At 41.0% G+C, this 24,956-nt stretch overlaps 3 protein-coding genes across 26 annotated transcripts in view; 2 read left to right on the top strand and 1 right to left on the bottom strand.

Annotated features, from left to right (window-relative positions):
• Positions 1-3,427, top strand: part of LOC106590302 (abl interactor 1) — a 64,885-nt gene extending 61,458 nt beyond the window's left edge. For 14 of the 21 annotated variants that reach the window (XM_014181165.2, XM_014181160.2, XM_045710880.1 and 11 more), the window contains 3 exons: positions 338-424; positions 1,827-2,015; positions 2,384-3,427. In XM_014181165.2, the coding sequence (XP_014036640.1) occupies positions 338-424; positions 1,827-2,015; positions 2,384-2,559 (452 nt within the window). In that variant the 3' untranslated portion in view covers positions 2,560-3,427. The remainder of the gene's footprint in view (positions 1-337; positions 425-1,826; positions 2,016-2,383) is intronic. The other 7 variants (XM_014181169.2, XM_014181173.2, XM_014181168.2 and 4 more) reach the window with 1 other exon arrangement.
• An 849-nt stretch (positions 3,428-4,276) lies between these two features.
• On the bottom strand, positions 4,277-12,442 carry LOC106590306 (all trans-polyprenyl-diphosphate synthase PDSS1). 2 transcript variants are annotated; one of them, XM_014181181.2, is made up of 12 exons: positions 12,222-12,442; positions 11,045-11,100; positions 9,029-9,164; positions 8,743-8,873; positions 8,192-8,333; positions 7,825-7,936; positions 7,467-7,576; positions 7,287-7,367; positions 7,040-7,153; positions 6,773-6,853; positions 6,410-6,546; positions 4,277-5,490 (listed from the first exon to the last, which is right to left on the bottom strand). In XM_014181181.2, the coding sequence occupies exons 1-12, from the start codon at positions 12,372-12,374 to the stop codon at positions 5,397-5,399; spliced, it is 1,347 nt and encodes a 448-aa protein (XP_014036656.2). In that variant the 5' UTR covers positions 12,375-12,442; the 3' UTR covers positions 4,277-5,396. The 2 variants fall into 2 exon arrangements, with proteins under 2 accessions (XP_014036656.2, XP_045566844.1); XM_045710888.1 differs by having other exon boundaries at positions 4,277-6,546; positions 12,222-12,441.
• Positions 12,443-12,448: 6 nt separating this feature from the next.
• LOC106590304 (protein adenylyltransferase SelO) lies at positions 12,449-23,351 on the top strand. 3 transcript variants are annotated; one of them, XM_014181176.2, is made up of 20 exons: positions 12,449-12,940; positions 13,052-13,170; positions 13,323-13,451; positions 13,597-13,661; positions 13,781-13,837; positions 14,166-14,264; positions 15,844-15,911; positions 16,497-16,584; positions 16,652-16,669; positions 16,825-16,894; positions 19,159-19,231; positions 19,485-19,568; positions 20,208-20,337; positions 20,533-20,577; positions 20,687-20,771; positions 20,930-21,022; positions 21,237-21,316; positions 21,983-22,026; positions 22,211-22,290; positions 22,478-23,351. In XM_014181176.2, the coding sequence occupies exons 1-20, from the start codon at positions 12,718-12,720 to the stop codon at positions 22,598-22,600; spliced, it is 1,773 nt and encodes a 590-aa protein (XP_014036651.2). In that variant the 5' UTR covers positions 12,449-12,717; the 3' UTR covers positions 22,601-23,351. The 3 variants fall into 3 exon arrangements, with proteins under 3 accessions (XP_014036651.2, XP_014036652.2, XP_014036653.2); XM_014181178.2 differs by having other exon boundaries at positions 12,470-12,698; XM_014181177.2 differs by lacking the exon at positions 16,652-16,669.
• Positions 23,352-24,956: the final 1,605 nt, after the last annotated feature.

The raw sequence follows: 24,956 nt of genomic DNA, 5'->3' as shown, positions 1-24,956 counted from the left end.
ATAGCAACGACAATCAAACCTAATCCCTTTTTAATCCCTCAATCTGTACCACTAAATACCTGGGGGAATCTAGACTCTGTCTCTGAACTAAAAACCACAAGCATAGACTGTTTTATGCTTTGGCACATATGCTTTGTCTCGTAATTCTTGCAGAGTATTGCATTGACTTGGATTGGGGGTATTCTGTCTGTTTCTCTTAATATTTTCCTATATTGTTCTGGGTGACTGATATCTGTCCTCTGTCTACTTTATATCCTTGCTTTCTCTATTTCGTTTTGTTTATGTGTATGTCTGTCTGTGTGTCTGTCGGTGTGTGTGCGCCTGTGGCGGCTTCCAGTGTCTATCGCTCCCCCTCCTCCTCCCATGCCCCAGCTGACTCCACAGATACCTCTGACAGGCTTTGTGGCCAGGGTGCAGGAGAACAGTAAGTCCTGAGGCCCACCACACGCTCTCCTTTTCCCTCTAGATCTAGCTGTAGAACACCTCCGTAGATGTAGAACACCTCCGTAGAACTAGATGTAGATCACCTCCGTAGATGTAGAACACCTCCGTAGAACTAGATGTAGATCACCTCCGTAGATGTAGAACACCTCCGTAGATGTAGAACACCTCCGTAGATGTAGAACACCTCCGTAGATGTAGAACTAGATGTAGATCACCTCCGTAGATGTAGAACTAGATGTAGAACACCTCCGTAGAACTAGATGTAGATCACCTCCGTAGATGTAGAACACCTCCGTAGATGTAGAACTCCATCATCTGTCAATATCATCATCCTCATCTACTGTCTGTGTTAATAAGTAGTTCTGACAGACGCATGCTTATTACCATTGGCACCCATTGCTTTCTTCAGTGCTCCATTCCAGGATTATTTAGGAGAATGTACGCTGAAATGGTATTTCCACACAATCCCATGTGTGCGATAAGGCAAATGTTAAGTATAAAGTATAATTTCACTCAAAAAATGCACTGTATGAGCGGAAGGACTTAACGTATGCGCATGTGTTGTGTGTGTGTGTGATCAACAGAGAAATAGTGTGCATGCTTTTATGTAACGCTAAAGAAGCTTAGCCTGCTATTGTTAGACAGATTTATGTTACCGGCAGAATTGAAATAGCAACATTTTATTGGTGTTTCTTAAGTATGACGGCTTTAATTTCCAGTAGATGGAGTAAAGCAAAACCCACTTGAATAGTACCCATATCATCCCCTTTGCTATACACAACCCTGAGAATATTTGAGCTCCTATTCCCTTTGGTACAACATATGAATGGTATCATGTTAGATTTATGCAGGTAAACCGCCACGATCCACGCATACTAATTAAGCATCTCATTTAGAGAGCTCATAACTTACTATTCAGGCTGCAGTCTATTGTATTGTTATTGACATTACTCGTTTGTGGTCATTCATTTTAACCAAAAAGAGAACTCAAATGTTGTGGGAAGATGATGGAAAGTGTCCAAACAAGTTCACATTAAAGTGCAGCATTGCCTTAGTGGCAAAGAACACTTGCAAATAAATTACATTTCTTAACAAGTGACTTGAACAAGTGACCTGGAGGAACAAAAGTCAAAATCGGCATGCCAACAACTCGCTGTCGTGCATTTGGTCCTTGACCGACTAACCATCGGTGCCTAGCATATACACACCCCTGCATGTTGCTCTGCCACGATTGCATGTTTTTGCATGGTTTTCTCTGTACAGTTGGGCTTGGTTGCATGTGCAGCCCACATGTAATGTGCTGTACTGTTTTCTTCGTCCCAGTTTCAGGCAGCGTTCCTAATCTCATTTCTCCCCCCCTCCCTTCTACTGCCGTTTGGCAGTTGCGGACACACCTACTCCACCTCCGCCTCCTCCGCCGGATGACCTGCCCATGTTTGATGAGGCTCCTCCCCCTCCTCCACCCCCGCCAGTTGACTACGAGGAGGAAGAGGAAGCAGCTGTGGTGCACTACAACGACCCTTATGCTGACGGAGACCCCCAGTGGGCGCCCAAGAGCTACATAGAGAAAGGTGTGCCTCAGGGATCAATACTGACACCACTCTTCTTTACTGAACGCTGCTCTTCTCCCTCCCTACCATACCCTTCACATTTATTTCAACTACACGCACTATTCAACTACTTAAGCACTTTAATGCTTAATAGGTTAACATCTTCAGGCAAACCCTTTCTCTAATAGGGAGAATCTCAATTGCATTTCCTTGATTCCTTGCGGCCTCTTTCCTCGCCTTGTTCTGAAGACCCACCGGATGAGAAAATCAGGGGGGGAGGGACCTCTGACCACCTCATCCAATGGGTTTTCAGGAGGTGAGGGATCAAAAGGGAATGCAATTGAGATGTTCCCTCACTGATGTTTTTCCCTCCTCTCTTTCCTCCTCAGTGGTGGCCATCTACGACTACGCAGCAGATAAAGACGATGAGCTGAGCTTCGTGGAGGGAGCCATCATCTACATCATCAAGAAGAACGATGACGGCTGGTTCGAGGGCCTAAGCAGCGGGGTCACGGGCCTGTTCCCCGGCAACTACGTCGAGTCCATCATGCACTATGCCGAGTGAAGGCACCCCTACTCCAGTGTATTGATTCAGTCATATCTAGGTTACTACAGAGATCAATAAAAACAGGAGTCTGACCATACAAATCTTAGAGAAGTGATTTTGGATATGACGGAACGCTTGTTCCCTTATACTAATTGCAAATAAATAAAACGATTTACTTTATTTAGGTGTTGTGGGACATTTTTATAAAGTATACAAAGAATGAATAGGATAAGGCTGATGACGTGCTCACAAGGGCTGTGGTGTAAAGATGTTTTCAAAGACCACGGTAAAACTAGCTGAAGGACATTAAAGTTTTATTCTTCTTTGTTCTTCCTGTCTACATATGCGCAACATAACACCCGACCCCGACTATTCATCTATACATTATTCATGAGCTTATCTTGATTTCTTTGTGTATCAAGAGTATTACGCTATATGGAGCATATGTAGGCATTCTGGTGATCTTGTGTGCACACCTTCAGTGGAAGTGTTACTACTGTTAATTGTATATAATGTGAGTGAGCTGCAGCCTGTTGGGTGTCTAGTGTAAATGCTAATCATGGTATCTCAAGCAGGTTACATGCCACACATGCAAATGTCCAACAGAAGATTCTGTTCCGTTTTCTATAATCAAGGTTCTCACAATCACAAAGCTGATCCATTTTGGATGTTGAATTCAAACTTAAATGGCTTTTTATGCGTAACAAAACCTTTAACTTTTTATTTCAGTCATTCCTGAAATTAAGTCTGGATGTAAAGCATGCTAAATTAAAAAATGTATAACCTCTACGTTTTAATGCCATTATGCTTCCATTTTGTTGTAATATTGACATTTTTAATTTTTTTTTATTGATTGAATTACGTAGATATAAAAGCCATTTTCGGACTTGTTGATGTGATGGTCTTATTTTCTAAATGCTCTAATTTGTATTTAAACATTTGATATTCCATTGACATGAAAATGTTCCATCTGGTAATGTATCTAAAGCAACTCCTATTTTAGTTCCATATCCATCTTAAGGAATACGTCACAGTAATGTTTTACGAATCTGATCAAAATGAACTATCTGTAGGCATAAGTATAATGTAAGCTATTATTAATGGATTAAGAGATTGTAATTCATACAGTTTTCAAACTGTTGTTTTGATGTTTTACTATTCCGTAATAATGGAGACCAATATGACAACTCGGATACCTCCTCAGTCTTCACAAAGTAAAAATAGTTTTAGATCTGTCATTTTTAACCTGTAACGGTTTGGTTTCGTAACTCAGGTCTGGATATCTTGATGCCAAATTGTTTTTCTTTTATTGTTCCAAATTGACCCCACCCACTTTGTCCATATTCATTTATAGTTGTAATTATCCCTTAGGAATGACAGACTATCGATTGCTTCATGACAATTCAGGTAGGTATTTAAAGTTAAGCTGCAAAATTGCAGACTTCACCAGTTTCTTCCTATATGATAAGTCTTTCCTGTCCGGACTCAAAACATGAAAGTAACTGCACTTGTCACTGTTTACCATTTCAGGTTGTAGCAGCTAATGCCTTGATACTTTGTTTGCTATGTTATATACAAGTGTTCCAGCTCAATGGGTAGAAATGTCAAAGCTCATCTCTGCCTTTAGTTTGTATATATATTCATTGAAAAATGAATGTACAGTCTTTTATAATAAACCATTGTCCTATGTACAACCTAGTGGCGTGGTAATTGGGAATGAAAACAAAGGTAAAGCTTGACTTTAAAAAAAAAAACTTTTAATGTGAGTACACAGTCATTGTGGATGTTAAGGCCTGGGTTTATTAAAGGTCCCGAACAGTCTAAATCACTGTTTTTCATGACATTTGTAGGAAAAATGAATGTTGCTTCTGCATTGATCATAAAGTTACTGGTCCTTTCCCCCCCATGTCAAACACTTAATAATCCTTCCTCTTAAGGGATTTGTGACATCACAAAAAGCCTAATATTAATACACCAATGGTAACATTTTATTTTCTTACCTAATTTAAGCTACTTATGTCTTTAGCCGGGATGGGTTGCCCACAACTCAGTGGTCATGTCATTACATTAAGACACATGCCAAACAAAAAAATTCATAACTTCTTGACACCATTATGATCACCTCTTTCCTTGACAAACTGACCAGGTGAAAACTATGATCCCTTATTGATGTCACCTGTTAAATCCACTTCAAATCAGTGTAGATGAATGGGAGGAGACAGGTTAAAGGAAGATTTTTAAGCCTTGAGACATGGATTGTGTGTGCGCGCCATTCAGAGGGTGAATGGGCAAGACAAAAATGTGCCTTTGAACGGGGTATGGTAGTAGGTGCCAGGCACAGCGGTTTGTGTGTGTCAAGAACTGCAACGTTGCTGGGTTTTTCACACTCAAACAGTTACCCGTGTGTATCAAGAATGGTCCACCACCCAAAGGACATCCAGTCAACTTGACAGAACTGTAGGAAGCATTAGAGTCAACATCCCTGTGTAACTCTTTCGACACCTTGCAGAGTCCGTGCCCCGACAAATTGAGGCTGTTCTGCGGGCAAGGGGTTGCAACTCAATATTAGGAAGGTAGTTCCTAATGTTTTGTAAACACAAATAAATAAAAAAGGCCAACTGAAATTGTCCAAGGTGAACCAGCTAGCTAGCGTGATAAACAGTGCTGACAATTCCATTTGGGCTAGCTCACTAAATTATATAGCCAACATTGTCTACATTGACAGTTACAATAACCAAACAGGATAAAGAAATCATTTGTGAAACCATGATTTGATAAATGACAGGATGTTGCATGCAATTTCAATGTTGTTTGAGTTCCTTTGTGTTTCAGCAAATTTGCTTGAGATAATCTCACTAGCACTGCATCCATGTTGCTTGACATAGGCGGTTCTTGGGAACGCCTGTCAAAGTGAGCTCCCCGCCCACTAGCTCAATCGTTGCGGACTTCCTGGTAGTTTGACATGAGAGAAAAAAATATATTATTTCTCAAACTTGAAAATATTGTGGGTGATCTTTTAGTCACTCAAAAGGCTACGTTACATGGGAATCAGAATGACTGTTTGGGACCTTTAATCACTTGCGACAGGAAATACCTACAATATAACATTCTCCAATTGACAAGAGTCACCCTGACAGACGTTTGACATGTGGCCGTTACGGTGCGAACTGCGGGCGGATCTACGAGCAACGTCTTAATACAGATCCACACACACACACACACACACACAATAATGATACTCATCATGGAATTACAACGATTCTGCAGGGTCCATCCCGCCCCAAGCCTCACGTGTAATAACAACCGCCTTTGATGACCAAATACAGTCTTGCCGGTATGGCGGTGGCTGCATTTACAGTACTGTATACACTGAAAATCATGTTCCAACAATGATCCTGGAGGGTTCCTGTGCATATAGGTCTGTGTTCATGCCTCATTGAAGTGCTATTTGAACGCTTTGTTGAAGTTCAATTGAAGAATAGGTGGGGGGGGGGGTTGGTTCAGAAACTGTAGAAGCAGGGGTCCGACAGGACTAGCATTAAAAACCACTGGTGTCAATAACATATCACTGTTTTCTGTGAGGACCTTAGGGTTTTCCAGTGGGGAGAAAGAAGCCATGGGTAATGTGAAGCAGTGCATCTCACTCAAAAGTCAGTCCTGAAGAACCTGTGTATGCACCGTTTAGTTCCACCTTTAACTTAGTTATGTACAAAAAGCTGCATAAACAGTGCTCCATCAGGACCCACTGGGAATATCACTGATGAAACATTAACCACGTTCCCTCCTCATCATCATCATCATCATGGCATCTAACCCTCCATGGGGGGGGGGGGGCTTCCACAAGTGAAGCCTGGGGGTGGGAGCTCACTTGTCGCGGGTGAGGACCATCTCAGTGAGCCTGATGAGGGCGTCCTGTTCCGGGGAGGGCCTGAGCAGGCTGATCTGCCGGATGGCCTCCCGGCAGTAGCTCCGGGCCAGGTAGTTGGTCTGATCCACACCATCACTCTGAGGGAAGGAGAAACCAGGCGGGTGGATTTTATGAAGCCCCTTATTACATCAGCAGTTGTCACAAAGTGCTTTACAGACACCCAGCATAAAACCCCAAATAGTAAGCAATGCAGAGGCAGACAACATAACCATAGGACCAATAGAATTTTCAGATTGTGAGAATTTGCGTGTATAAAAACACAAAGGTAGAAATGTGTCCGTCCATCTTCATCAACAGCCTTACCTCCAGGACATACTGCCAGGCCCGATCCACGTCTCCAGTGGTGCTGAACCGCCTCATAATCATAGCATGCAGCTCAGGAAACTAAAGTGTAAACGGTAAAATACACCGTCACAGACTACACAGTTAGGCACATACATACCGGTCAGTCACTGTGTTTCAATCTAGAAATAGCAATGTTGGACAGTAACTAGAAGAGTTATTCATTTCCCATATGGGGAGCTAAAGGTTGACTGTTCAACTCTCACAATAAAAACACACAGAACACACCTGTTGACAGGCAAATAAGACTGGTCCGGTGGCCAGGCCCAGCTTAAGGTCTGTAGCCGAAGGCTTTCCTAGCTGGCTGGCGCATGCTGTGAAGTCCAGCACATCATCCACCAGCTAGGACACACAGAATTAACATGAAGTCAACTTTAATAACTTCATTCATTTATTTGAAAAAAAATTTGTAAAGAAAAGTAAGAAGATTACGCAACACCCATTCAAGAGGCAAAAGCAAATATCAGAAATGTACCTGAAAGGCAATGCCTACGTTCCTCCCGTACTGAAAGGCTATTTCCTGTACCTCTGGATCCGAGTTCACCAGAATAGATACCTTGAATGGAAAATGACAGCCAGTCAACACACACCTTTTCAGTTCTGCCCTAGGACTTCCTGGAAGTCTGTTATTGTTGTGGAGATAGAACGTACATACTGCTTTACAACTGTTTGCTATAAGACTGGCAGTCTTCTTGAAGGTCTTCTCGAGGTAGTGCTTGAATCTCTCGCTCTCGTTCTCCTTGGAGCCCAGCTGCATGAATTCCCCTGGAACATCAACAAATATGTTAGTGTGAACAGAGATGGCGTTTCCTATACGCTTTCCTATACGATTTCCCCTTACAGAATCAGAAGCGTGGCATTACAACAGTCTTGACTGTGTAGTTCTGGTAAAGTGTACAGTAACTGAAACAGCCAAGGAAACGGATAAATATAAACTGTTTGAACTGAAACGGACTGCATATCTTGTGCAAGGCAACAACGATATTGCGCAACATACTTGTTTGGGTCCTTACCTCGCACCAGATCCTCTATGACCTGAGACAGCACTGACACCACTGTGTTGTTGCCGATACGGGCCAGAGCCATGGAGGCTGCCGAGAGGATGAAATCTCCAGCTAAAATGGCCTGGGAGAGCATGGAGAACACATGATTAATAAAACCATACGATCTCACAACTAGGGTGTTAGTTTATCATAAGACGCATTACAAAAGTTGTCTGTCTTGCATATTTTCAAGACAACTTGGGCCGTTTCATATGACCATTTCCCTCAATAACATGAACTGCATATGTGGTAGTTGAATAGCTTAGTGTAGTGTGTAATATGACACCATGACTGGCTACTGCTAACAGACAACCCCAGGTTGGGGGACTCCGCTCACCTTTCGCTCCCCCCACACTTCGTTGATGGTGGTCTTCCCCCTCCGCTTGTCCGAGCCGTCGATGACGTCATCGTGGACCAGGCTGGCGGTGTGGATCATTTCAGAGATCATAGCTATGGACCGCTGACCTGGGAGCAGATCTCTAAACAGACAGACAGAGAACTACATAGTCACACCTATTGGTTCAATAGACAATCACTGATAAGGGCAGCCTGAATAAATACTTTTATTATAAAATGGTTATTGCAATGAAATAGCATGGGCACGATTCATTTCAACTGTAATAGCCTACATCCATCTCCGGCAATGAAGTCATAAACAGCAATCAAAGGGTACAGCCTATCTTACCTTTCTAAAATGTGTATTCTCCCCAGCCACTTGTGCCAAGTTGTTCCTGGTGTGTGTGCTAGATAGATACATTTCATTAGCATAGTTTCTCACCCAAGTCTGCCTCTTGTACACCATTAGGCTACTTACTACCAGGCATGTATGTACCTAGTATCCATACTACCTACCTAGTTCACTGCACAACACCCAGGATAATATCTTACCCGTCTCTGTTGCTGTGAATATTGCAGGCCCGGGCCATCAGCACCACTATCATTGGTCGGAAGGCCTTGCCCTTCCCGTCAAAGTAGTAGTCACATAAGGACTTCAGCTCGGATTTGGACACAAAAAGCTCCTGTGAAGAACAGAAATTACACCTTTATTGGGGTTACGTAACTTTAAAAATCAGTCACAGTAGTCTGAACTGGGCATAGAAGCTAAATGAGACAGAGTAAGAAGCCCACGCCACTGTGACCATGCTACATGATGACTCCAAGTCAGGCGACTTACCTTTTTAATATCATCATACAAATGATTCAAGTCTTTTTGGGCTAGTGAGAATGGGTCCTTCAACTTGGCATCACTGTGTATCCTTTTGCAGCAGCAAGGCTTTGGTGTGGGGTAAAGCAACCTTGATTTGTGCCTACTGTAAAATAAATATGCACATGTACATATAACAATTATCGCATCGATATACAGTGCCAGTCAAAAGTTTGAACGCATCTACTCATTCAAGGGTTTCTTTATTGTAGAATAATAGTGAAGACATCGAAACTATAAAATAACACATATAGAATCATGGTAAAAGACCAAGTCCATATTACGGCAAGAACAGCTAAAATAAGCAAAGAGAAACGACAGTCCATCATTACATTAAGACATGAAGATCAGTCAATCCGTGAAACGTCAAGAACTTTGAACGTTTCTTCAAGTGCAGTCGCAAAAACCATCAAGCGCTATGATGAAACTGGCTCTCATGAGGACCGCCACAGGAAAGGAAGACCCAGAGCTACCTCTGCTGCAGAGGATGAATTCATAAGAATAACTGCACCTCAGATTACAGCCCAAATAAATGCTTCAGAGTTCAAGTGACAGGTTCTGACTTCTAAACTTGAAACATTGTTAATCATCAGGTATCCTATGGAAATGAGGAGTGCCACAGTCTGGTTTCTACACCAGAAGTTACTGGTTATCTGTAGGAGGAATGTATGTGGTGGAGTGAATTAAGCTTGGAATGTATTGAGTAAAGGAAAGGCAATCACATGGTTTTGGTCACTGATAAGGATGGAGAGCTGTGGATAAGTGAGGAATGGGGGTCGCGGTCAGGTCACGTTGAGGGAGGAGGAACAGTTTATTACCCAAATCACTAAATTCCTGCCTAGCAATAAATATGTAATGTTTAGAGTGAAGGAGGAGACTTCACCCAAATTGGTGTGTGTAATAAATAAATAAATAAATATATACACACACACACACACACACACACATACGTGCTGGTGGGAACATGTCTTTGTCTGTTCAGCTGTCTGAGCCTTTGGGTGAATAAACTTGGTTTGAGCTTTACTAATCGTCCTTGAGTTTTTACTCAGTTCATTTAGAACCTAACAAGTAACAGACACATCAACTGTTCAGAGACTACGTGAATCAGGCCTTCGTGGTCAAATTACTGCAAATAAACCACTACTAAAGGACACCAATAAGAAGAAGAGCCTTGCTTGGGCCAAGAAACACAAGCAATGGACATTAGACCGATCGAAATCTGTCCTTTAGTCTGATGATTCCAAATTTGAGATTTTTGATTTCAACCGCCGTGTCTTTGAGACGCAGAGTAGGTGAACGGATGATCTCTGCATGTGTGGTTCCCACTGTGAAGCATGGAGGAGGAGATGTGATGGTGCTTAGCTTCTGACACTGTCTGTGATTTATTTAAAATTCAAGGCACACTGAACCAGCATGGCCAAACACCATCCCATCTGGTTTGCGCTTAGTGGGACTATCATTTGTTTTTTAACAGGACAATGACTCAAAACACAAATCCAGGCTGTGTATGGGCTATATGACCAAGAAAGAGAGTGATGGAGTGCTGCATCAGATGACCTGGTCTCTACAATCACCCAACCTCAACCCAATTGAGATGGTTTGGGATGAGTTGGACTGCAGAGTGAAGGAAAAGCAGCCAACAAGTGCTCAGCATATGTGGGAACACCTTCAAGACTGTTGAAAAACATTCCTCATGAAGCTGGTTGAGAGAATGCAAAGAGCGGGAAAAGGTGTCATCAAGGCAAAGGGTGGCTACTTTGAAGAATACATTTATTTTATTTGTTTAACACTTTTTTGGTTACTACATGATTCCATATGTTCCATTTTATAGGTTGATGTCTTCACTATTACTCTACAATGTAGAAAATAGTATGAATAAATAAAAACCCTTGAATAAGTAGGTGTCCAAACTTTTGAGTGGTACTGTATATCATATTTCTCTATCTATATAAATTACTGCATATCATATTTCAATCTCAGACTCACCTTGTCAGAATATAGTTGCCTATTGAGGTTGTGTTTACAGGCCTGGAGGACAGTCCCTGAAAAAAATCAATACCACAAATGAATAACCTGAGCACAACAACTTTTGACAACTTTTACTCAAGTTACTGAAGGACATGACGTCACTGTGAGGTAGCCCAGTTCAGGTTATTCTAGGCTATGAACCACATACTCTTGACCAAGCAATGTAGGCTACCCACTGACAGTTCTGTCTAGTAACAACATGGTAGGATTGTGTTATATTTGGGGAGACCTCTTCTATGATAAGCTACTCCAAATTTTGCAATATCCGATATAATCGTTGTGCTCCGTTAATGACTAGATAAATCCAGACTTTGTCGTAAATAAGCAAACAAATTGCAGTCGTGTTCTCATTAAGTAATCTTAGTATGGCCCAAAAAAATAAGGCTTAGGTCATTCACTTCATTTTCAACATATTTCATACAGCCTAACTTATAAAACTGCACATTGTTTATTTGTTAAGTTCGAATTGAGCAGGGGTATTCAACTCTTACCCTACGAGGTCCAGAGCCTATTGGTTCTGTGTTCTACCTGATAATTAATTCCACCCACCTGGTGTCCCAGGTCTAAATCAGTCCCTGGTTAGATGGGGAACTATGAAAAACAAAGTGGAGCTGGCTGAGTTTGAGGGGAATAAAGTATAGTCTTGCACATTACTATATTAGTGTCAAATATCATTATATTATTAGATTTAATCATACATCGGCCCAACCCTACAACCTAGTGCCCCTTCTGAACTAAAAGGGTTAAGCCAGTGAGAAAAATCAAGCCCAAGGCTTGGTACAGTGTAGCCCTGCAATGACATGAATTGTCTTGACCTTTAGCTAAACTGAGAATGCATAACAAACCAGCAAGATATGGCTAGCTAGAAATCCAAACCATCTTGTCATATAGCAACAATCTTTACTGTAACTATATCTACAAAACCAATGTCCTTCATAAAATATAGATGTGTTTAGTTCGCTACAACAACTGGAATAAACTGGACTAAATCCCAATATAGCTACACCAGGCAAGCTTAAACCCATTAAGAAGATCAGCTTGCAGATTCTATGTTATATACTGGTTGACCTTGATTGGGTTGACAGCACTCCCGCCCGGTGAAATCTTGGCACTGACACGGGCGCACGTTACCTACCTCCTTCCCCGAGCCAGCGACGGCCCCCGTTCCTCGGAAAGAGGAAGCAGCAAACGTAGCAGACCTTCCATTAAAACCGCATATGGTTTCTAGTACACCTGTACTCGTAGAGCCTATAGTCCACCTCCAACAGTGCCTCCACGGTGTCGCCATGTTCCTCCACACATAGCTGGAAAATATTACACAATGTGACACCGGAAGCAGAAGAACTGAAATTACGTTGGTTGACGTCGTGACGTTTTAGAAATCAGGAAGTGTTCTACAGCAACGAACAATCCCTATTTTGTTGTCTTGTAACCTGCTTTAGTAGAGAGTATGCCACTGTCTCACTGTAAAGTTAATGTCTTATGTGATAGTGATGGTTAGGTGCCGCAAAAAGAGGAATGCACGAGATAGTTGAGAAACTTGATAGTCTCTTATGACATATGGATCATGCAGTGTGGATCTCATCAATCAGCTGTCAGTTTTGCTAGCTAGGTAATTTTGAGTTGCAATAATGGTTATTTACAGTGCCTCAAGCTATGTTCTCTTAGGTGTGGCAAATGTAATCATCATGTCTGCATGTATGGACTATTGTGATACTATTGAAAGCTGTCACGGTCATGATGCCACTATGTCAGACCGACAACACTATATTCATGCTTTCAACTTCAACAAGAGTGTGGAGAAACACTTGCACGATTTGGACCACTTCAAACTGTCGTGTAAAAAGCTATTAGGTAAATCCCCTAGAATTGCATTCTTTGTCAACCAAATGTCCAGTAAAGTTTTGACAGTTATTTGCATGATCAAACAGATTTGTAAATAAGTTTGTTTGACATTTCTTGCAGAAGCCTTCCCCCTTGACCAAGTGGATGGCATATTTGTTCGCTCTGTGAAGAACTGCATTTTTTCAGAGTCTGACCCAACCCCACTCAAAGGCCCTCTGAGACTTGTGGCTGTTTCAAAGGTCATTTTGCAAATTACTTCCAGGGACTAGATATTGTCAAGAAATGTGGTTTACAATGGATGTGAATTAACCTAGAATAAGTGTTATAACACTGTCATAATAGCTTAATAGAAGGAGCTACTACATATTCTAATGTAGCTTTGTTTTTCCAGGAGGTCATTGAGGGAATGTTGGATCTAGATGTTGCAGTGTCCAAGTCAGAGGATTTCCTACAGTACTTCAGTGGTGGTAGACTTTTTCCTGGATCCAGCCCTCTGACACACAGATATGGGGGTCACCAGGTACTGTACCATCTCTATACCATTGTTCATTTTTTATCACTTTTTTTCTGTATCAATTGCTTAGTCCCTCCTAATACCATATTGAACTTTGAAGAACCTACTTGTTTATGACTAAATATTAGTGATGTTTTCTTTACTCTTTTAGTTTGGCTACTGGGCAGGTCAGTTAGGAGATGGCCGAGCACATCTCCTTGGTGAATATACTAGCAGGTCAGTAGAACTGGGAATGGATACATGACTACACAGAAGGTTGAGGTTGTAATGACAGCATTTCAACCTGCTTTGCCAGCGGTGTACAAATGAGTTATCTTGTGTGTGTTCTTCCACAGAAAGGGTGAAAGATGGGAACTCCAGCTCAAAGGCTCAGGAAAAACTCCATATTCAAGGTCAAATCTACACTTGTATATTTTTATAGACCATGACCAACAGGTGTAAAATTTCTAGCCTGACCTAACAATGAGGCCCAATCCCAAATCGACCCCTAGACCCTACGTCCTATGCACTTGTGGAGATATGAGAGGATTTTACAAGTTTAAGCAATTTGGTAATAGTTCCATCTTGCTCTCTGATAGGCTAGGAGGAAGTTTTACCGTATTGCTTAGGCCCAACAAATCCTCTCAGATCTCCACAAGTGCATAGGACGTAGGGTCTAGGGGTTGATTTGGGATTGGACCCAAGAAAACCTTCTGAGAAAGGTTGTCTGTTGTACTACAGGTCAGGAGATGGCCGAGCTGTGGTCCGCTCCTCAGTCAGAGAGTTCCTGTGCAGCGAGGCCATGCACTTTCTGGGTGTTCCTACCAGCAGAGCTGCCAGGTAAGCCGGCCAATGAGCTGCTTTGACTGCTATCTGTCAAACCCTACCATACCATACAATTGTTTGATACAATACAGCACTCTGATATACAACTCAAACAGAGTTTTAGTCATAGAGATAGATAAAGGACTCATCTTTATATCTGTGCCATTATACCATCTGTGACAGCATGTGCAACGCCATTGAGGCCACAACCCATAGGAATCCCCACTCAGTTGTCTACTTGACAACTTTAAAATGGTGGATGATGGCAATGTCCAATATCAATGGCAATGTCAATGCTAAAACGGATTATATCCATGATGAGTAGCTTTCTCTATGGTTTTAGCTCCCTTTCTCTCTCAAAAGAAATCTCACTCCATCCAAATATCTCAGAAGATAAAAACACAAGACTCCAAAATGAGCCCTTCATTGTTCACAATTAAATGCAGATTTCATTGTTTTAGATCGCTGCCTATTCTCAAGAATGTAGTCTGATCTTCTCTGCAAAAAAGTGTTCATACTAACTTGAATCAGAGTCTAGGGCTAATCCATTGGATAAACAGTGAGAGGCGAGTGCAGATAGCTTAGATTGCTAACATCAAAACACAGAACAGACAGGTAGATACAACAGTAGGGTTGAGTTCAGAGGAAGCTGGTGGGAGGAGCTATAGGAGGATGGGCTCATTGTAATGGCAGGAATGGAACCAATGGAATGGAGTGAAACATGTTGTTTCCATGTTTTTGGTACCATTCCATTGGTTCCATTCCATTGGTTCCAATGAACCTGTCCTCCTATAGCTCCTCCCAGCAGCCTCCTCTGGCCAAGTTCCTGTCCGACTATATGCGCAGACGTTGCATTGCATCAACCAGTGGTTAACTGCCACGTCATTGACTGTGCAATCGGGCAGCAGGTGCTATATCATATGATGTGGTTAGCTGATATGTTAAATACCTATCCAAGTGTTATAAGGTCTGGCATGCGTCAGCAATGTAGTCGGGCATAAACTGAACCTAGGTCTACCCAAGGACCTTTAATGTTATCATTCAGATCACTTCTTCTGTTCCAGCCATCAGCTGTTTCAACATGGTTGAGATCAAATCAAATGTTATTGGTCACATACACGTGTTTAGCAGATGTTATTCCGGGTGTAGCGAAATGCTTGTGTTTCTAGCTCCAACAGTGAGGTAATATCTAACAAGTAATATCTAACAATTTCACAACAATACACACTAATCTGAAGTAAAGGAATGGAATTAAGAATGTATAAATATTTGGACGAGCAATGTCGGAGCGGCATAGACTAAGATACAGTAGATAGTATAGAATACAGTATATACATATGAGATGAGTAATGCAAAATATGTAAACATTATTAAAGTGACTAGTGTTCCATTATTAAAGTGAGACTGGACATGTTGACAGTTTCTCAATTGGGTATCATCCTTTTGATGACAGCTAGGGGTCAAGCATGTTTTGGTTTAAGCTTTGAGTGTGGGATCAATGTAAACTTGGAAGAGTGGGGATGTAGTGTTGGTTGCTATGCAGACGTTTTTCAGTTTATTCTTTGTTGTAAAATGTGTTGCTTTCATCTCCAAGCCTTATTGTAAGTGAAGAGGCAGTGTGGAGGGACCAGTTCTACAATGGGAAAGTGAAGAAGGAGAGAGGTAAGGACGTGACAAGATCAGCTGTGTCCTTATTCTCTATCTTAGGGCAACCTCCCCTTTTGCTACTCAGTGTGCAGACTCGTGCATACAGCACGCATTGGCGTAATTGTACTGTCCTCATAGATTTTTTTAGGTTAAATATTTTATTTGGAAGTTAATCTTTTTTTAATCATCTGAAGCTTGTAAGTAATGTGTGACCTAAAACTATTAAATATTTGTATTTAAAAAATAATAATATATACAGTATGTTATTTGGCACTGTTGACTGGTTTCTTGTTATCTTGGCTGGACCCAGGGATTTTTACATTTTAGTTATGATACTTTATATGGCAAAAGCGTGTGCCAAGCCATGTTTTCTTGCACTAACACTCCCACTTGTCTTTTCTTACTAGCAAGGACTTTTCTGATAGCATCTTTATTGCGGAAAAATGTGCTTACTCTGACTGAGACATGTGGTTGATTAACCTAGATATCTTAAGATGAATGCACCAACTGTCAGTCGCACTGGATAAGAGCGTCTGCTTGACTAAAATGTAAATGTATATTTTCCCTTCCTGCCGTAATCTTTGGATGTCCTCTCCCCAGGAGCGGTTGTTCTGCGGCTGGCCACGTCATGGTTCCGGATCGGATCGTTGGAGGTTCTGGCTAAAGCTGAAGAACTTGATCTTTTAAGGTTAGCATACACAGATCTTCTTTTTTGTGACCAACTATTTATTTGACTTATTTCTTTCCTCATGAAGGGCTCAGATCACAGACAGGTATGTATACATAATAACATTCAAAATAATACAGAAACAAAGAATCGACATACTGTATCAGAATACACATATTATAAATGGATCATCATGAAATTGACAGCTGGCGTGAACAGGGAATCTTTCTAACTCTGGACAGGAAATGTTTTCCTTTTCAGGAAACTGTTGGACTTTGTGATACAGGAGCATTTTCCTTCCATTGATTCAAATGATCCAGGCAAATATTTGGTGAGTGATGATAAGTCTATTTTCAATGTTTTTGTTTTTTCTACATTTTCCATAGGCCTATTTTATAATCATGAGGGACAAACAAAACCTCATTATTAGTAACACTAATGCTCTGTTGAAAATACCTGTAAAGACAACAGCATACAGTGCCTTCGGAAAGTATTCAGACCCATTGACTTTTTCCACAATTTGTTACGTTACAGTCTTATTCTAAAATGGATTAAATCGTTTTTCCCCTCATCAATCTACACACTAACAAATAAGGTCAAAAAAGGTTTTTTGAGAAAAAATACAAATAAAAAACAGATATAACATTTACATAAGTATTCAGACCCTTTACTTAGTACTCTGTTGAAGCACCTTTGGCAGTGATTACAGCATCGAGTCTTCTTGGGTATGACGCTACAAGCTTGGCACACCTGTATTTGGGGAGTTTCTCCCATTCATCTCTGCAGATCCTCTCAAGCTCTGTCAGGTTGGATGGGGAGCGTCTCTGCACAGCTATTTTCAGGTCTCTCCAGAGATGTTCAATCGGGTTCAAGTCCGGGCTCTGGCTGGGCCACTCAAGGACATTCAGAGACTTGTCCCGAAGCCACTCCTGCATTGTCTTGGTTGTGTGCTTAGGGTCGTTGTCCTGTTGGCAGGTGAACCTTCGTCCCAGTCTGAGGTCCTGAGCACTCTGGAGCAGATTTTCATTAAGGATCTCTCACACTTTGCTCCGTTCATCTTTCCCTCGAACCTGTCTAGTCTCCCAGTCACTGCCGCTGAAAAACACCCCCACAGCAGGATGTTGACCCCACCATGCTTCACCGTAGGGATGGAGCCAGGTTTCCTCCAGATGTGACGCTTGGCATTCAGGCCGAAGTTTTCAATCTTGGTTTCATCAGACCAGAGAATCTTGTTTCTCATGGTCTGAGAGTCTGTAGGTACCTTTTGGCAAACTCCAAGGAGTGGCTCTACCACCCTGATTGCTCCGTTTGGCTGGGCAGCCAGCTCTAGGAAGTCTTGATGGTTCCAAACTTCTTCCATTTCAGAATGATGGAGGCCACTATGTTCTTGGGGATTTTCAATCCTGCAGAAGTGTTTTGGTACCCTTCCCTAGATCTCTGCCTTCACACCAGTGGTGTAAAGTACTTAAGTACAAATACTTTAAAGTACTACTTAAGTATTTTGGGGGGGGTATCTGTACTTTACTTTGCTATTTATCTTTTTGACAACTTTTACTTTACTACATTCTTAAAGAAAATAATGTACTTTTTACTCCATCCATTTTCCCTGACACCCAAAAGTACTCGTGACATTTTGAATGCTTAGCAGGAAATGAAAATGGTCCAATTCACAAACTTACCAAGCGAACATCCCTGTCATCCCTACTGCCCCTGATCTGGAATTTGAAATGATACTTAAGTATGTTTTAGCAATTACATTTACTTTTGATACTTAAGTATATTTAAAACCAAATACTTTTAGACTTTTACTCAAGTAGTATTTTACTGGGTGACTATCACTTTTACTTGAGTCATTTTCTATTAAGGTATCTTTACCTTTACTCAAGTATGACAGTTGGGTACTTTTTCCACCACTGCTTGACCCAATTCTGTCTCAGAGCTCCACAGACAATTCCTTCGACCTCATGGCTTGGTTTTTGCTCTGACATGCACTGTCAACTGTCTGACCTTATATTGACAGGTGTGTACCTTTCCAAATCATGTCCAATCAATTGAATTTACCACAGGTGGACTCCAATGAAGTTGTAGAAACATCTCAAGGATCATCAATGGAAACAGGATACACCTGAGCTCAATTTCGAGTCTCATAGCAAAGGGTCTGAATACTTATGTAAATAAGGTATTTCTGTTTTCGCTTTGTCCTTATGGGGTATTGTGTGTAGATTGATGAGGAAAATGTTTTCTTTAATACATTTTAGAATAAGGCTGTAACGTATCAAAATGTGGAAAAAGTCAAGGGTTCTGAATACTTTTCCAAAGGCATTGTAGCTCACTCTAGGACTGATGTGACTCTATCACGCTGGGCATTGGAAATGAATGACCTGAATACTCAAATAATAAAGTGCCTCTAATTATTTCTAAACCTCTCTTCATCATCTTGGTCTACAATGGTCTAATTTGCCTTTGGGCGTTGTTAATAATTGACATTTAGGCTTAAATACACTACTAAAGTACTACTTACCGGATCAATGATCTCAGTATATAATGCTCAAACATTAAGTATTTTATACTGATTTTTGTTGTGTGTGTCCTCAGATATTTTACTCCAGGGTTGTGACTGAGACCGCTCACCTCGTTGCCCAGTGGATGTCTATTGGCTTTGCACATGGTGAGTAGTACTTCGTATGACAAATTACTGCACTTCAGAAAAATAATGCACTTGAATCCAATCAAATTTGATATTGGCAATTACGATTTTAGGAGCAGTTTATAAGTCATAATACACTCTTCTTAGTGATTTATGAGAAATACGAATTTGTGAAATGGCACTATTCTAACATGCAGTATGCACATAATTCCATTCTGTTCATACTATATGGTGGTTAACTTTGTGTTTATATAGTATTTCATTACCCTAACAGGAGTATGCAACACTGATAACTTCAGCCTCCTGTCTATCACCATTGACTACGGACCGTTTGGCTTTATGGAAGCTTACAACCCAAGTATGTACTGTATCTCATTCATGCATATACTGCCTTTTCAGGACATATTGATATCTAATGTTATTCATATTGGCCCACTGTTTCTGTCATTTTGTACCTACAGATTTCTATTTCTTTTTCATATGTTGAACAGAATGCCTGTTGGTAGCCGACTTGTTTTTACCGTGGCGAAGAAGTGAAAAGAAACCTTCGTATCACTTATTTTGATTAAAGCTTACGTGGTACGCGTGATACGGAAACTTTAAAGGGATACTTCAGGATTTGGGCACTGCTAACTAGCGTTAGCGCAACGACTGGACGTCTACGGTAACTGCTAGCGTGTTAGTAGATGTCATTGCGCTAACACTAGTTAGCATTGGCTCGCGAAACTACCTCTAACTTCATTCATACTGAATGCAGAGACATAAACATGGTATCCATGAGTTCATCTCACTCTGGGGAAGTGGATATGAATCCCGAAGTATCCCTTTAATGTTTAGGTATCACATATCATGTAAGCTTTAATCAAATGAGTGATAGGAGCAGTGTGCAGGTTTCTCTTTTCTTTGAAGCGATCGTATTTTTACCACACACCTGCAATGAGAAGTGCTTTTTGTAATTTGAATCACTAGTGTTGAAGTAGGAAACGGATATTTTCAGATTTTGTCCCCAACACTTCTGATGAGGAGGGGAGGTACAGTATCGGGGCTCAGGCCAATGTTGGTCTGTTCAACCTGGAGAAACTTCTAGAAGCCCTAACTCCAGTGCTGACCATAGAACAGAGGCAAGGGTAAGCATGGGAAGGGTTATACGAACTGTTCTGACAAGTCTAACCCAAAACTTATTTTGAACCAATTCTGAAATGTGATATCGGTTTGCACGTCAGAAAAGTACTTCATTACTTTCCCATGACATTTGTTTGTCAGAGGATGTTGGGGAATGTACACTGTGACAGTACATTGTTTTTTTTGTTTTTTTTTTAAAGTGCTGGGCTAGTGCTGAAAGGGTACCCACGTATATACCAGATGAGGTAATTTATCTCCCTCTCTCTCTCAATTTCTCTGGGTTGTGTGTGCATTTGAATATGTCTGTAAGTTCCCTTTTTCCTCCAAATATTATGTTCAACTTTATCATTCCAGGTTTCACAAGCTGTTCAAGGCAAAGTTAGATTTACTCGGCGAGGAGGAGGAGGAGGATGAATATCTCATTGGATTTCTGCTTAAGGCAAGTGGTTCATTGCTCTAAGATTCCGTGCGTGTGTGTCCATCTCTGACCCTGTGAGTGACCTTTGACCTGATGTTAGTATATTGTCCCTGTCCAGTGCATTTTATTGGCTGTCTTTCTCTTTCTCCTGTGTCTCTGATTGGCTTTTTCCTCCTCAGCTGATGGAGGACACAGGTGCAGACTTCACCATGACCTTCAGACAGCTGAGTGAAGCCTCAATGCAGCAGCTTCATAACATGTCCAACTTACAGGTCGTACATATTGCTCATTAACCCACTACAAACAATCGCAAGAGAATATACTGCTGACTAACTACATTATAGGGGCAATTTGCAATTGATACATCCATTTTGGGCCTTTTTAAACGAGTTATATATAGCCATTGATTCTTGAAGATGCGTTGTTTTTCAAATTGCAGATTGCCCCTTAAAGAACTAAAGTCCTCTCCTCTTTCGTCCCTGTTAGGTGATGTGGGCCCTGCAGAACCTGGCTTCGCATAAGATGTACCCGGAGTGGGTCAGCATGTACCTGCATAGACTAAAAAGGTATGTACAATAGGAATGCACTGTTATCATACATTTGGTTAATATGCTTTTTATGACCTCAGTTAGTTTCTCTGAAATATTCTGATGACTCATTACTCGACTGTGTCCCATATTTGAGGGACTTTGAGCAGTTCTGCACCGGTTCCAGCTGACATTTTGGTTTACAAAACACTCTGTGAACGTCGTTGGGTCCCATGTTTTAAAATAGTGCCGATATTGTACCGTCGCTAAGTACGATCATATTTATTTTAGTTAAGAAATGTGGAATCTTCTAGTAAGTAGTTTATTTGTTACTATATTTTGAAAGCATTTGTCATTTCTAGCCTCATTTCTAGCCTTCAACTTTTGTTGAATTGTAAGAATTTTTATGATTTTTCATATTTTCATTATATTGACACTATGTCATTGAGCTTGTGTCCTCTAAAGTGGGTACACCTCAGCAATGTATAACTTTTTACCAGAAAGGAGAGTTCCAGACCCTTCCAAAACTATACACTATTACCAGTTATTGTTTATGGCCATTCATGAAAAGTAATTGCGTGTGGGTATGTCTCTTTAGGCAGAAATAAAATGTTTGCCCTATCATTTAACTGGCTCGATTAACATTAGTCTCACTGATCGATGGCATAATGTCAGGTGATTGATTCTTTGTTTTTAATGGCTCAGGCAGGGAGGTGATTCTGATGAGGAGCGTCAACACAGGATGAAAAGTAAGCAGTCGCTATGGGAACGCCGACAGATTGACCTGATAGCATGCTCCAGTCCTCTCCTACTGAATAAGGGCAAGGAAGAAAGGGGACCTTTGCAAATAATCCTGTTTGTTATTGATTTATTTTTGTTGCTTGCTAGAACGAAATAAACCTTTTACATCTGAGATGATCAAACTTTCCACAGGGATCAATCCCAGATACGTGCTGCGGAACTGGATGGCAGAGTCTGCAATACGGAAGGCTGAGGGGAATGATTTCTCAGAGGTAAATCCTTCGAACTACATTGAAATACAGGTTGTATTGTACGTAATTAACCTCATGAAAGCTATTTTCAGAAGGATGCAAACAGTCAAAACAGTACTACTTGATTCTGCCACTATTTTTCACTGGACTAAAACCGTACCTGCCACATTTAAGATTATCTTTACTTACTATGTACTCTGATCAATAGGTGGAGCTGCTGCAGCGGACACTGGCACAACCCTACCTCACACAGGACGCAGCAGAGGAGGCGGGTTATGCAGCACAACCCCCATGGTGGGCCCAGGGGTTAAATGTCAGCTGTTCCTCATGAGGGATGCCTCTGCCCCAATGACAGGACGTATATTTGCAGTGTATTCAGAATGTGTTCAGTGCAAAACATTTCTCTTGAACACGTCATTCAGGATAACCAGTATCTGCATTGTTTAGCAACGGATGTTTGACTTTTCACAATTATCTTCCTAGCTATCGTGCTGGAATTATTCTGGAACTATACATTTAGTTCAGCGCACAACAAAAAACATTCATGCAACTGTTGGATGGCCAGAACCCTGATTGCTGACCTCATGCGATTCAAGATAAAGGAAAGGGCACAGATGCAATTTTGCAAACGCTCGTAACATGTAATGACATGTAATGACATGAGCAACATTACACTTTCATTTTTTATAAAACCGTCTCCCTTCGCCTCCAAGACGCATTTAAACAGTAATACTCTAGCCTTGAGGAAATGCTTCCACTTTTCCACCTCATTCATCCATCACCATACCAGTCTATATGTATGAAAACTGCATGTTTCTACATTCTGTGGTTAAACAGATATGGGTCCATTTAAAAAAAAAATAATACCCTATGACAGATTAGGGTGAATCTTAAGCATTTGATAGTGTAAAACATATTTTCCCCTTTGATATTTTCAAAATACACCCCACCCTCTAGGGAATAGGGTGCCATGTGGGACTCAACCCTTTACCAACAAATGTTATTGAGCGCAAGGTGTATAGGTACTTTGTAGAAAGTTCAAATAAAAAGAGGGCAGAAGTTCCCGCTCACAGTCCTCCCAAGTAGACACAACCAAATGTGAGTAATTTATTGCTCAGAATATACTAAATTATTTGTGTAAAGTGTTTAGCAAATCGCTGAGCCATAATTTGGTAGAGGGAACTTCCTTTTTCCAAAATGAGACACAGTTGTTGGGGCTTGGTTAACGTGTTTAGGGTTTGAGACTCCCAGGATGATCAGAGGCAGGTCTGGGTCAATTGAAGTCTCCAGAAATTCAGAGAGGATCCTAAAAATTCCAGACCAATAACCATGCAGGTTAGAGTATAGGACAAACCAGTGGAATAATGTACCCTCCACAGAATGACATATCACATAGGGGAGGTATCGGGAAATATCCTAAGCAGCTTAGTTTTGGAATAGTGTAATTTGTAAGATCTTGAAATGTATTAGACAAGATCTCAAGTTAATTGAGCAGGTGTGGCAATCCTCCCAGTCTGCAACAGAAATGACAGTGGCTAGTTCTTCCTCCCATTTTGTATTAACGGCATCTGTTTAGGGTGTGAAAAGTCAGACGAGATATCAGTTTGGCTGTGGTTGGACATATTTTGATACATCCATCAAACATGGAAGGTTTAGCATTTTCAAATGTAGGAAGATGTTTTAAGAGGAATCTGTCGGTATCAGAAAAAGTTATTTCTGGGAAGATTATAGGTTCCCTCAGCAAATCAGAGGCCAAGGCCATGTGTGTATATTACACACACACCTAAAGTTTGGACACCTATTCATTCCAGGATTTCTTTATTTTGACAATTTTCTACATTGTGGAATAGTAAGACATCAAAAATATGAAACACACGGAATCATGTTGTAAGCAAAAAAAAAGTTACACAAAATATATTATTTTAGATTTTTCAAAGTAGCTACCCTTTGCCTTGATGACAGCTTTGCACACCATTGGCATTCTCTCAACCAGGTTCATGAGGTAGTCACCTGGAATGCATTTCAATTAACATGTGCCTTGATGAAAGTTAATGTGGAATTGCTTTTCTTGAGCCAATCAGTTGTGACAAGGGAGGTATACAGAAGAAAACCCTATTTGGTTAAAGTTCATATTATGGCAAGAACAGCGCAAATAAGCAAAGAAACAGTCCATTACTTTATAACATTAAACACTGAAAGTTCCTTCAAGTGCAGTCACAAAAACCAAGCGCTATGAAACTGGCTCTCATGAGGACCGCTACAGAACAAAGTTACCTCTTCTGCAGAGGATAAGTTCATTAGAGTTAACTGCACCTCAGATTGCAGCCCAAATACATGTTTCACAGACTAAGTAACAGACAACTGTTCAGAGACTGCATGAAATCAGGCCTTCACGGTTGAATTGCTGCAAAGAAACCACTACTAGAGGACACCAATAAGTAGAGACTTGCTTGGGCCAAGAAGCATGAGCAACAGACTTTAGACCGGTTGAAATCTGTCCTTTGATCTGATGAGTTTGGATCCAACCGCCATGTCTTTGAGAGATGCAAAGTAGGTGACCGGATGATCTCTGCATGTGTAGTTCCCACTGCAAAGCATGGAAGTCTGATGGTGCTTTGCTGGTAACAGTCCGATTTATTTAGAATTCAAGTCTGACTAAACCAGTATGGCCACCACAGCATTCTACA

Source organism: Salmo salar, chromosome ssa29, assembly GCF_905237065.1.
Source record: "Salmo salar chromosome ssa29, Ssal_v3.1, whole genome shotgun sequence".
Taxonomy (NCBI): Eukaryota; Metazoa; Chordata; class Actinopteri; order Salmoniformes; family Salmonidae; genus Salmo; species Salmo salar.
The sequence above is the reverse complement of the archived record's forward strand: the minus strand, read 5'-3'. Positions and strand labels throughout refer to the sequence as shown.

Excerpts from the sequence above, each read along its gene's own strand:
- LOC106590304 (XM_014181176.2), top strand. The coding sequence starts at position 12,718 with ATGGTTATTTACAGTGCCTCAAGCTATGTTCTCTTAGGTGTGGCAAAT. Across the intron at positions 20,338-20,532 it reads ACCATAGAACAGAGGCAAGG|TGCTGGGCTAGTGCTGAAAG; the intron begins GTAAGCATGGGA and ends TTTTTTTTAAAG. Across the intron at positions 21,023-21,236 it reads ATAACATGTCCAACTTACAG|GTGATGTGGGCCCTGCAGAA; the intron begins GTCGTACATATT and ends CGTCCCTGTTAG.
- LOC106590306 (XM_014181181.2), bottom strand. The coding sequence starts at position 12,374 with ATGGCGACACCGTGGAGGCACTGTTGGAGGTGGACTATAGGCTCTACG. Across the intron at positions 7,937-8,191 it reads AAGTGTGGGGGGAGCGAAAG|GCCATTTTAGCTGGAGATTT; the intron begins GTGAGCGGAGTC and ends ATGCTCTCCCAG. Across the intron at positions 7,368-7,466 it reads TAGCAAACAGTTGTAAAGCA|GTATCTATTCTGGTGAACTC; the intron begins GTATGTACGTTC and ends TTTCCATTCAAG.